This window comes from Sprattus sprattus, assembly GCF_963457725.1.
Source record: "Sprattus sprattus genome assembly, chromosome: 4".
Lineage (NCBI taxonomy): Eukaryota > Metazoa > Chordata > Actinopteri > Clupeiformes > Clupeidae > Sprattus > Sprattus sprattus.
In genome coordinates this window covers 35,992,296-36,005,312 of record NC_137923.1, presented here as the reverse complement: position 1 = coordinate 36,005,312, position 13,017 = coordinate 35,992,296, and the positions used below count along the sequence as shown (strand labels likewise).

At 41.0% G+C, this 13,017-nt stretch overlaps 1 protein-coding gene across 1 annotated transcript; it reads left to right on the top strand.

The window, feature by feature from the left end:
* The first annotated feature begins 2,788 nt into the window (after positions 1-2,788).
* Positions 2,789-10,584, top strand: rpl30 (ribosomal protein L30). Its single transcript, XM_080837158.1, has 5 exons — positions 2,789-2,847; positions 2,962-3,010; positions 3,523-3,668; positions 4,066-4,196; positions 10,487-10,584. Exons 2-5 carry the CDS (start codon positions 2,990-2,992, stop codon positions 10,540-10,542), a joined length of 354 nt encoding a protein of 117 aa, XP_080693284.1. The 5' UTR covers positions 2,789-2,847; positions 2,962-2,989; the 3' UTR covers positions 10,543-10,584.
* Positions 10,585-13,017: the final 2,433 nt, after the last annotated feature.

Genomic DNA, 13,017 nt, shown 5'->3' with positions numbered 1-13,017 from the left:
GGGTAGTCCAACTACAGCTGGCCCTGGTACATCCACTACATAGAATTTGGCATTGATCCAACTGGACTCTTTGTACTGGCACGGAATGTTGATGGTTCCGAGGCAAGGGATCTCATGACCACTGTAAGCAGACAGCTTTGAATAGTTTTTCTTCAGTCTTTTGAAGGCCTGTGTGTCGCTTCCGTACATTTGTGTGAATGTGCGCAGTGGTAGAGTGTTCCCAGATGCTCCTGTGTCGATCTTCAGACGAAGTGTATGTCCACGGCCTCGTACATCAGGTGGTTTCACGTTCAGTGTGGTGTAAGCCTCCTCTCTGGGTGGTTTGCTCTCAATGCTGTGCATACATTTTTCACTGATTGTGATGCAATGGAATCGTTGTTGGTATATGTGTTCTTCATCTGAGTCATTACAGTCAACAACATCAACTTGGTATCCACGCTGTGGTCTGTGTTCTTTTCTATGTGCCTGGTATTTGTATTGGTGCTTGTTTTGTGGTGGGGGAGACTTGCTTCTTTGTCTTGTGTTGAAGTCTTGCTTGGGTTGGCGTTTGCTTTTCCTACAGCATCTTGCCCAGTGTCCTTTTGCACCACATGCAGAGCATTCGTCATTGTATGCAGGACACTGACGCGGTTTATGGTTTGTGCCACAGTTCTGGCATGTTCGCCCCCTTTGTATTGCATGCACTTTTTCAGAGTTAGATAGTCCAAGCTGGTTAAGCTGTTGGTTCCCTGCTGATAATGCTTCATATTTCCGTCCTTCTTTTAAGACATCAGTCAGGGAGTAACCTTGAGGTTTCCCGTATAGGTCATTCCTCAGTGCATCGTGTGGCGTGCTAGCAATGATGAGCTCGAGGAGACGTTCGTTTAGCTCCCCCTCAGTGAACTGGCATTTCAGTGCTAAAGTTCTAGCTCTAGTCACAAAGTCATCGATACTTTCATCCGGTCTTTGTCTGTATTGCATAAGATGGAGTCTGTGTATCCTAAAGTTCACATTAAGTTTAAGCTGGTCTTCGAAAAAAGTCCATAAACTGTCAGGTTTTTTCTTATCATCATCGCTCAATCCACTAGCATTCAATCTTTTTAGCCCTTCATCTCCTATGCCACGGCAGATTTTCCTAGCCTGTTTAGCTTCATCTCCTATTTCCTCGTCATCTAGGTAGAGACACATTTTCTGTCTGAACAGTGATATAGCCTCACTTAGATCTGGGTCGGACCAGTTCATCGTTGGTAGATGCGATGCCATTTCGTCTTTATTTTTGGTAGTTAATAGACGTCTGTACTCACTTAGCTTGTTCCCGCTAGCCGCTTAGCTCGCTCCCGCTAGTTGCTTAGCTAGCTTGCCTGTAGCTCTCACTCACCACATCTGGCGATAGAAAAATTATCCTCGGACAATTTGTTTGAGACTCACGTCGGCATAGAGCATTCTTGGAGTAGATTTCAGAGGTAATCCATTACCGCTGCCACCATGAAGTGTTATTTGGAGACAAGGATGAGGACTTATATGCAGTGTTGCCAACTTTTCTGTGATGAAAGTAGCTGTTAGCTCTCCGAAAAGTCGCCAGAAGTCGCTAGACGACGCATTCAACTAATTTGCGCATGCGCACAATATGCCATTCTGAGCAAGGTTACATTAATATTTTTCCCGCGAATACAAAGCTCTAATATTTTGCTGTTATTTAGCCAGACTGGTTGTGCAGGCGCTGTGTGAGTGGAGAGGAGACAATGACAGCCCTCGCTGTTCTCAGCTCTCGTGAGATCAGTTGTTACGTGAACTGCAGAACAAGATATGCAAGATGCTTTCACAGTACTTTGTCAACACAATAATCCAACAAATTACTTTAAAAAAAGTCGCTAGATTTGTCGCTAGTCGCTTTTTGCTAATAAAGTCGCCAAGGGGGTCTGAAAAGTCGCCATATATAGAGACAAAGTCGCTTAGTTGGCAATACTGCTTATATGATTCAACTCAACTTTACTTCAGGTTACATTAGGTTACATTACACACACGGTATAACTACGCTGTTCATGTGGTGACGTATCACTCCGCATAGCTGTACTATAGTTCTATTAACATATCACAACAGATACCTGTGTATCGAAAACCATACCAGGTGACTACCTCATGAATCTGATTGAGAGAATGCCAAAAGTGTGCTGAGCTGTCAACAAAGCAACAGGTGGCTACTTTGAAGAATCTGAAATATAAAACACAAAGTTGTTAGTTTTGTTTACTACAAACTTTTGGCTGGTACTGTATATATATTGTCCGCATGTCAACAAAAACTAGCCCACTTCACCCTCCCCTAGGCAGTGCAGCAGTGAACATTTCTACACTGTCTGTTTCATTATTTTAACCAACACAGAAACATTCGTTTCAGTAAACATCCTTGTCCATCAGTGAATAATGTGGCCAAAGATTCCAAGGAGTACACATATTCATGTGGATGTCATGCTGGAGCAGGAATACTCTCTCAAAAGTTTTATCTGACAGTCAAGCCAAACCACAGAAGTTCATTCAACAAATAAATGAATAGGGCCTACATAAAGAGTCGTTTACTCATTTTAAAGGGATGGGCTGCTATAGGCCTACAGCTTGACCTAAACAGGCCAAGCATAATTCAAATATGATGTATCAAATAAGTTAATATGCAAAAGTGCAAATAATAACATTCATTCTGTGGCTATTTAAAAGTAAGTTTAACGTATCTGTTGAAGCCTATTTGACAGGTTACAGGTTTTTTTCCCCACAGCGCTTTCATTCTTCCTCTCGCGATGACAGCCACAGATCTTCGGACCGTGATGCACCATGGGAAATCCTTTCTCTCCGAGGCCATATTGGAGGTGTCTTGCTGTGGGTGTCGCTCTGTATTTATATAAAAAAATAACGCCTATTTATTTGATATACGGTCTTCTAAGTGGTAGTGGCAAAGAAATAAAAAGATGTGCCTTATCTCTCTGTGTGTAGGTTTGCCTGGGTGGACTAAACAGCAGCGATGGTGGCCGCAAAGAAAACGGTGAGTAGCGCCTAGTGCTGTCCATGCGTTAGCACAGCACTTCAGTTGGCCAACTATGTAGCTAACGGGCTATGTCACTTCACGTGGATTTGAAGCTAGATAGCTAGTAAGATTCATATACTTTACAGACTTGTCTGTTCAAGCCAGCTTGGTAACTACATGTATCTTAGTTGTCTCTAACGTTAACCACATAGAAATCGTGTTAAAAGGGATGTCACGCCTTAAAATGTATTATCGAATAACTGTATATTCTTATGTAATTAACTGTTGATGAGAAAACGATGATGACGTGACCATGTTAACTTGTTTTTGATGGTAGTTGCTTGATGCAAAATTATGAGTCACTGGTACTCGCTTGGTGTTATTACTTTTTGAGTGTGTCAGAAGGGTTTCAGAATTGCCCCAGTTGTAGACAGTGGTTCTTAAAGAAGGAACTAATAATAAAGACTGCAACAGCATCTGTGTTGGTAAAGGTGTGGTGTGGATATAAATGACTGATGATTGTTTTCCAGAAAAAGTCCTTGGAGTCCATCAACTCCCGACTCCAGTTGGTGATGAAGAGCGGTAAATATGTGCTGGGGTACAGACAGTCTCAGAAAATGATCCGCCAGGGCAAAGCCAAGCTGGTCATCCTGGCCAACAACACCCCCGCTCTGAGGTAGGTCCTGTGTGCATACAGCACGTCCTTCTCACCTTGGGGGGGGGACTGTGAAATGATTAAGCACTTGCTGGATACAGCTAGCGAGATGCCTACAGATACATGCAAATGCAGGAGAGTGTGAGAGGGGTTGTCAGTGTGCTCAGCTTTTAGACTGAATACTTTACCTTGTCATATAAAAGGCCTGTTGGTCTGCAGTGGTTGTATTCATGTGATGTTTATGTTGTACAGAATGTGTGTAGATGTAGCTGCCAATTTAGCTTTGTCTTGGGGTCTGTAATAGCACACAGTGTGAAAATGGTTGCATGTCTGTGTTTGGGAACTGGTTGTCACGTTTGGTTTCATGATGTAATGTTTTGGCACAGTGTGTATTGAGTTGTTTGTTGTTTTCCCTCAGGAAATCAGAGATTGAGTATTATGCCATGTTGGCCAAGACTGGTGTCCACCACTACAGCGGCAACAACATTGAGCTGGGGACAGCCTGTGGTAGATACTACCGAGTGTGCACACTGGCCATCATCGATCCCGGTAAGATGCTGGCAATACACTGAACCTAGAATCTCCCCTTCCCCAGCTGAAAGCTAAAACATAAAGGAGATGAGCAGTCATCAATGACCAGACCAAATACTGTACATGTGAACATGCTACCATACAATACACCTGGCCTGATTCCCTATGGGCAAGTTGGTAACTCGGTAGCCATCTTGGTAACGCCTCCAGTAGGTTACTTTGACTACACAAGATCAGGCCTCTATTTAAATGAATGGGGAGAAACCTATATTTCCAAATTGGCTGTCTATTCGGAAGATACCTTTATTTCTCTTTGCTAAATATGGCTATTTCTGTGGTTATGGTTATGTGACAGCACCTCACGCAAAATGCTGCATGTTATGGATGTAATCCCTTCAAATAAGGATTAACCAAGATAGCCACTCTCCTGGGGAAATGTAAAGGAAGAAAATGAATTGCCGATAAACACAGCTGCGTACAGACATTTTCCAAACAGGATATCTTGGTTCTTTCCTCACTGTGTTCCTTGGGTGTCAGCATTTCCCATGGTGATTAATTAGTTTGGCCACACTATGAATAAGCATGAAACAAGCAGGGAAGATCTCTATGTAACAAGAACACATCACCACTAGAGCTGCAACGATTAGTCGACGAAATCAACGACGACGATTGTGAAAAATGGTCGACGTGGATTTGTATCGTCGAACTGTCATATAATATATAAAAAAAAAAGGTTGTTTTTTTCACACGATAACAGAGCTACCGGTACTTTTCATTCGGAATTGCATATAGGAAGTGCGAAATAGCTGCGAAAAGCGAATTATTCTGAGATGGCTCTTGTTACCATGGAAACAATAAACAAAGCTTGGTTTAGCAGCTGCTGCATATCAGATATGGCTAACAGAAAAGTTGTCATTTTTCTCAATTATGGTCAATTATAAGTAGTTTAAGAAGCACTACTTCAGTATTTCAAAGAGAATGGGCTGTGGGAGGCTAAGAACAGTAAGCATCTAGCAGCAATTATCATAGACATATATCTATAACTTATTGTAAGGTTTACTCTTACATGTTTGAAACAGAATGTCTCATGGAGGATGCTTGCTAATGCTATTTCAGTTATGTTAAGTGCAATGCGGTAAATCAGTGAATTATCAGAATAGCCTGTATTTTCGTTTGTTCTGAATAGTTGAATGTCACCTGCAGCTCAGTTATTTTGCACTTGCAGAGGCTTGATTGCTATTTTGAGTTACTTTCAGGCTTTTAGCCAGGCATGCGTCCGTGCGTCTTTTGGACGCACTGTTCTAAAATAATAAAAAAATTGGACGCACTACTTTAAGGCAGACACCCTACAGACGCCCTGAGTTTTTCATCCCCTGTTTTTCCGGTAATAATATTTCAATCACAAAAGAAAATAATAACAGATTGAAATGAACAGATAGTTCACGTAGCACAACAGACACGTCTAATGCGTGAACGTTAACGGGAGTGTAGCCAGGTCCGCAGTTTTCCCACGGGCTACTTTTGAAGTGTTGACGCGGGTGGAATTTTTTGTCCACTGGTTCGGGTAAACCTATTACAAGAATATCTTAAAATAAAAATGTATTTATACCCAAATCCTACCAACGTGTCTTCAGATCAGCACGTAAACTCATGGACATGGGACAAGCTGAAATTATTTGAATTCAGTAAATACATAGCCTATTGTAACGTGCCGGCATAGTCGCCCCATAATGCCGTGCGGCGGGCGCATACTTTCTGTTTGTAATGCACTAGTGCTCAACAATGTTTCTTACTGTACTAATTGCATGTCGTTGTTCTGTGTTGGGACTGCATTTACACAGGTGTGTGACGGAACACAGTCTGTTCGAGATAATTTGTAACAGGGCATAAAGCCCGTGCCATTTTGAAATTGTGTTGCGTTTAGTGTTTAGTGCAATAAAAAGCCATATTACGCATCCGTGATTTGTAACACAATTTACACATGTATGAACTATAAGTACATGATTTAAATATAGTGAAGCAACATGATGAGGTGTTTCAGTTGAAATAAGTCATTGCATTAACTATAGTAAATGCATATGAAGTAAAAACAGTACATTGATGTTGTCCAGGCATGACAATAATATGTCAACCCCGTCGCGGGGAAGGGGGCAGGTTCCCCGGCGAAGTGTCATTTTTCCCACAAACACATATAATACACGTAGCATATAAAAAAAACTGCTAAGTGTCTTGCACAAAATATATGAAAGTTTAACTAAATTGAATATGTAATCCCTAGTCAAGGAAGACTCTGGGACAAAGATATTCATAAAAAGTATAACATTTTTTGTTTTACTTAATTGGGTCAGCCAAGTCTAACACTATGTTACTATCACCTGACCAGCAGCCCCCTGCATATATACCAGTGGAGGCTTCTCCATTGAGGAGAGGGAGGAAGATCCTCCTTAACATTTTGAGAATAAAAAGTGTACTTTGCCCACACTACTGTGATTAATTAAAACCCTTAAATATGACTACTTTAATACCTTTGTATATGTAATGTTAGTTTCCCTCGGTAAAGATGACATTAGCACCCCCTATCGCTATCGAAAATTACTGCTGGAGGACCTTCCTCCCTCCACCCTCCATTGACTCCCATTCATTTCTCTGCCTGCGTGGGCGGCTGGTGGAATGCGTTCACTTAAATGGCAGAGAGGAGGACGATCCTCCTCTGAGAGGGTGTGACTAGTTTAGGGGTCTGGATAGCGCTATAATCTATTAACGAATAGGCTGGAGTCACGTCTGCGCTATGAACCAATAAGCAGAAGCCCTGGATATGGTGGGTGGGGTTATCCCCTCAAATCTAGGCTACGAAAGATAATCTGCTCAGTCTAAGAGACACAGTTAAGCAAGAAGATCTGATCATTTTAACAATGAGAACACATTAGCAAATTAGCAAATAAAGTAAACTATGGAAACCGAGGACATTGTTCATGTTTTATTACAGAAACCATTCCATGGGGTGAGTTACAATGACAAGTTGGCCATTAAAGCAACAGGTAGACCAATTCCAAAGATTGAAATCACCAAAAGCAACGGCAGTGTCGCGTCAGTGTCGTGAGTGCTACATGGTTTGCTAGGTACTCGTGGCTGACTGGTAGCATTACCAACAATCGGTTATATTGCTGGCCCTGTTTACTAATGAATTATCTCCAACGTGGTCTTTCATGGATTTACTGATATAAAAAATATTGACAGGGCAACCAAGCGCCACAACAAATGTCAAGACCACGTTGGTGCTGCTATCCGCCTTTCATTGCTAGGCACCATGTAAATAGTTGTGAAATAATGTTCATGTTGTTCTTTTACTTGTTGCCTTTGTTACTCTAAAGGTTATTTTAAACTTACTTCGCCGACACTTTTGAAATCGCCGACAAGGCTGCTGCGTTTAAACTTCAACAGTCGCCTATGTAATCAACGTTCTCGTGACACTCGAATGTACTGACGTAGGCGGAGAACACCAGCCATTCGTTGTTGTCAAAGTTGTCAAGTCAACGGCGTGCGCCGTTTTTCTAGCCAATAATACTTGCGCAAAAGGATGTAAGTGAATGATTCAGAGCATGATGCATTTGAAATGGCATCAATTATGGTCTTGTGTCTTCATTCTTCTTAAAACAATTGTAGCTGAAAATAATCAGACAAATTACAACCAATAGCTTCAGTCATTGAGCGGAAAACATAGGCCCAATGATTGGCCCAGAATCTTTTATTTAGTTTTACAAATCAAGAGTAGGCCTGATTTAGGGCTGCTCGATTATGGGAAAAATTATGGGAAATTTGTTGTCTAACGCTATATGCGTTGGAATGCGTTGAACAGTCAAGGTTGACGGATCCCCATTCAAAGTGAATGATAGTTAGCTCAGACACCTCGCAAATCCTCTCAGACATATTTTTGAGTTACAATAATGGGGGTTTGACATTGTGCAGTGATTATTTCTCAGTAACTTTATAAAAAATATAAGGTAAAAACAACCAACTTTTAGGTGCAAATGAGACCATCTACGGAGTTTGGTCACCCATCTTTAGTTTTTTTTGCTTCGCTTTTGAGATAATAATAATCGTGATCTGATTGGCTAGAGCCTGTGCTGTCATGAACATCTGTCAACGGTTGATGCTGCTGATTGGCGGCTCACTGGCATGTCCCGCCTCCGGCTAGGTGCATATAACTTTGTGATGTCACACACCAGTTTAAGATTTAACTCCCTCTCGCCGCGTTGAATGCTTTTGGGGGGGAAGACTGAATTACGGAAATTAATCGTTTCAAGTCAATTATATGAGTTTGGAGATCGTTTGGCCCAAAAATTGATATCGCGATCAAAATTTGATTAATTGCACAGCCCTAGCCTGATTTGACTAATTGGCTTTGCATCCTTTCCTTCTGGCCTGGACTAGTCCATCAAAGACATGCTGCCCACCAGCTTTCAAAGTACAATGCTGCCACTGGTGAATTTATCAATTTTATTCAGATAATTATCCCTCCTGGCTGTTTTGTGCTGTAGTTCACCAAAACACCCTGAAACAACTTGAGTCTCACATACTTATGCCACCAACAGTACAAACGGGCCAATGGCAACCAAGCGCGCAGTCCTTCCTCCCTCACTTTAAAAACCACCAGCCGCCACTGATATATACATACAACATGGCAGTTCTGGCTTGAATTTCTTCTGTGTCGGTATGATTTTCAGTTTGTGTGGTACACTGATGTACATCATATGTGACAATTAAGCAAAAATACTGCAACAGACACACCAAAAAATATAACCTGAATTCCACAAAATGTACACCTCAAAATGCATGAAAATAGCGTTTCAGACCGTTAGGAATAAAACATTTGACGGGGGGTGATGCCCCCAGACCCCCCCTACAATACTTGCGTCTGCGGTGCGCGCGCTCCACCGCGTTAGGTTAAATGACAAAATGGACCCCCCCTAAAAAAATCCTAGCTCAAAGCCTGGTTACTTTTAAAACTTTATTTGTACTTTTTCTTTACTTTTAAAAGCATAGTTGCACTCTTTATTGGTATTACTATTTAATTTATTTATTATGATTGCATTTGTATTAACTTGTTACTCAAATTCATTTGAAATTCAAATTCCAACATTTTGAATCATTTTTTGAATGTATGGAAATAATCGTTAGATTAGTCGATTAACAAAAAAAGAAAAAAAAGTCGATAGATTAATCGATTAACAAAATAATCGTTAGTTGCAGCCCTAATCACCACTCCCCCCTTTTCAGTGATTTGGCAAACTGTTAAATTGATTTTCAGGATTATAATCCCAGTGTATAAAGCAGCACCCAGCTAGGTACATTTATCAAATAGGTTTAACCATGTTGAAGACCATTTACTATGATAGAGCACAAATTCAGGTCTTTTTTTTCAGACTTTATTAACAGTAGATGTTGAAACCAGACAAATAATTTAGCCAAAGAGGGACAAGTGATTAGTGGTCGGTGTAAGTTTGTGGTAAGGTTTATTTTTCCATTGAATCTTTCAAGATGGAATCAAGGTCTTCCTTCTGATGTTGAAAATGATATGGAGAAGATAGTCATCCATATATTCCCGGCTTGTTTGTGTAGCAACGTCATGTAAACATGTTTAGGTCCATTTTATTTAATATTGAAGAGCATCATCACGACACCAGAATCAGATGTTGGATGCTGCATGTGGATCTTCCGTGACCATTTGTGCTAGGAAAATAAAAGTACCCGAGGGACTACATGCTGCTCATTACATGGCATTCCAGTTCAGAAATGGCCTCAGTTGTGAAATATGAAATTGTAGTTCTTGTAGGTGCTCCATTTCCTGGTTAGGAGAGTGTATTGTCCTGCATCCACACCAGACCAGGTAGACATCCACACCAATCAGCTGTGTACTGGGTCTGAGGATTATTTATTGATTGATTTTGAAATGTGTGTAACCACATAACCTCTAGGTGTTCAGGATACTTTTTTTTGTTAAATGCTGTCAATCAAATATTGATTAACAGCAAGTGACTCCACTTAAGCCTCAGGTCATCTTCACAGGGGGGGGCGGGGGGTTGTATGCAGAGAGATTAGTTTCTGTCTTTGCAGGGTTAGACAGACAGGTGGAATGGCTGTCACAGGTGTTCGCTGCCTGCCCCCGTTATTTTGTGTGCAGTCTTGCATAAGGTACATGCTGTGTCAGAAACAAATGGTGATTCAATTAAATGGCTTCAGACACAAGCGGATAACATCTTCTAATGAGTGTGTGTGTGTGTGTGTGTGTGTGTGTGCTCTCTCCACAGGTGACTCTGACATCATCAGGAGCATGCCAGAGGCGCAGCAGCCAGGGGAGAAGTAGATGCTCTCCCCAGTTATTATAAATAAAATTGGTTAAATGGTCCAGGTCACTGTTGGTCTGCCTTTCATTTGAAAAGGATTCAGTAGTTGCCTGTCTTTGCTTTGTCAAACCACTTTCATATATTCACTGTGTTCATTGTGGTCTAGAATGGTACCATTTGGCCCAAAATGTGTTGCAGGTATTGTTCAATTTTATTTTATTTATAAAGCGCCCAAATGGTCTCGAGGCGCTTTACTGAGCCCAGTGCCTGAACCCACTTAACCTGCCAATCTGGCTAACTAGCTGTGTTAATCAGCATTGATTTAATAACCACAAACAGCCTTGAGTGCAGCAACACTGTTGTAGTTGTATTTCAAATTAAATTGTATTCCCTTTATATACTATTTAGCAACCACCAGTGCTTGCTGATTGGTGTGTGTTGCTCGTTTTCAGTCATTCTTAGTGAGTCTAGTAACTCTTACATCAAACCAATCTGATTCACTGGTGAAGGAATGCAGAGGATATATTATCACTTTTTAAGGGTGCAGTGCTGTAAAGTGCCTGAAGGTGAAACATAAATACTGAATGTTTGAGTACAGTTCACATTCAGAATGAATGAAAAGATTGTCCTCCGCATGTTTAGAAGAGAATCTTAAAATAGCCATCAAGCTCATGAGTTTACATTTAGCATACGCTTTTATCCATAGCGACTTACAAGGAATTTGCATTTATACATCAGGAGCAGGTTTAGTTTTTTGTTATGGACAAGCCGCCCCTGCAATAAAATAACAAACTTTTCCCATCACTTGTGCAATGTTATCCAAATGAACCTTGCTACGAGAGGCGATTCTGGTATGGTACTGCTCTGGTGCCGAACAGGTGTGAATATTTTTTCCTACAACTAAATGATCACTACTAGTCCTTTCAACGCAAAGACGCCAGAAACAAAAGGAGCATGTTTACATGGTAAAGTAATATAACAAGACTACACAAATATGACTGCATAGTTTTATTTTTTGTGACGCTTAAGAAAAGTATGACCAACTTTGGTTTTGCAGCCTTTTTTCTAATATTCATCAAGATGGGAAACGCAAAAGAACTCACTGTCAAAGTGCGCCAAAAAGATGTTGAGCTGCTGGAACCCGGATTTAGGGATATAAGAAAATATCTAAACAGTTGGAAATACCCACTTCCACAATCAGGGCAATAGCTAAGAAGTTAAAAGCGACAGGAGATGTAAGGAATCAGCCTGGAAGAGGACCTATCTGTAAATTGATCCCACGCACCGTGAGGAGGATGGTTCGACTGGCAAAAGAATCTCCTAGGATCACAGATGGATAATTGCAGAGGTCAGTTAAGTCCTAGGGTCGGAAAGTCTCCAGAACTACCATCAGACTGCACCTACATAACCACAAGTTGTTTTTACACGGTTGTCAGAAAAAAGCCTGTCAATCAACAACAAACGAAAGTGCCTACATTTTGCCAAATGTAAGTCAGACTTTTATATTAGAGTTATATGGTCAGATGAGACCAAAATAAGGCTTCTTGGCAACAAACATCAAAGGTGGGTTTGGCGTAGACAGAAAGATAGCCATACAGAAGAGCACCCCATACCCACTTTGAAGTATGGTGGCGGATCTCTCATGTTGGGGGGCTGTTTTTCTTCCAAAGGCCCTCAAAATCTTGTTAGGATACTTGGTATCATGGACTCCATCACATACCAGCAGATATTAAATGAAAACCTAACAGCCCCCTCTAGGAAGCTTAAAATGGGCCGTGGTTGGACCTCCCAGCAGGACAATAATCCGAAGCACACCTCAAAATCAACACACAAATGGTTCACCGACAGCAGAATAAAGGCTTTACCATGGCCATCACAGACCCCAGACCTAAACCCCATAGAAAATCTGTGGAAAGAGCTGAACCCTATTGTACCAGCGTTGACCTAAGAATCTGAATGATCTGGAGAGATACTGTATGTAGGAATGGTCTCAGATCCGTGCCATGTGTTCACCAACCTCATCACGCATTATAGGAGAAGACTTGGAGCTGTTATCTTGGCAAAGGGAGGCTGCTCAAAACATTAAATTAAGGGGTGCCAAAAATTGTGGCACACCTGTTTAGGAGAATAATATTTATTTAATGTAAAATTAAATTATTTTCTTTCAATCATTTTATTTAAATGAAAAGGTAAGATTTTTGAGAATATTTTGAGTGAAAGACCAAGAGGATAAACAGCAAACACATATTTTTTCATAGCCTGTTTTGGTCACATTCACTAAGGGTGCCAATAATTGCGAAGGGCACTGAAGCATACGTGTCCTTTACAAGACCTACGCGACAAAGTTTGAACGAAGTTTCTAATTAAGCGGTTCAAGCTGAATTAAGCACAGAAGTCGGTAAACGGAATAATAACTAGAAAATGCATTTCCTGAAGGAAATACCAGTGCATGAAATGCAAAAGTTAAGAAAGGAAGAAAAATAGAAAGAAGAGTG

Bases quoted from the DNA above. Each gene is read 5' to 3' on its own strand.
- rpl30 (XM_080837158.1), top strand. From the start codon at position 2,990: ATGGTGGCCGCAAAGAAAACG. The intron at 3,011-3,522 runs GTGAGTAGCGCC...ATTGTTTTCCAG, and splicing joins TGGTGGCCGCAAAGAAAACG to AAAAAGTCCTTGGAGTCCAT. The intron at 3,669-4,065 runs GTAGGTCCTGTG...GTTTTCCCTCAG, and splicing joins AACAACACCCCCGCTCTGAG to GAAATCAGAGATTGAGTATT.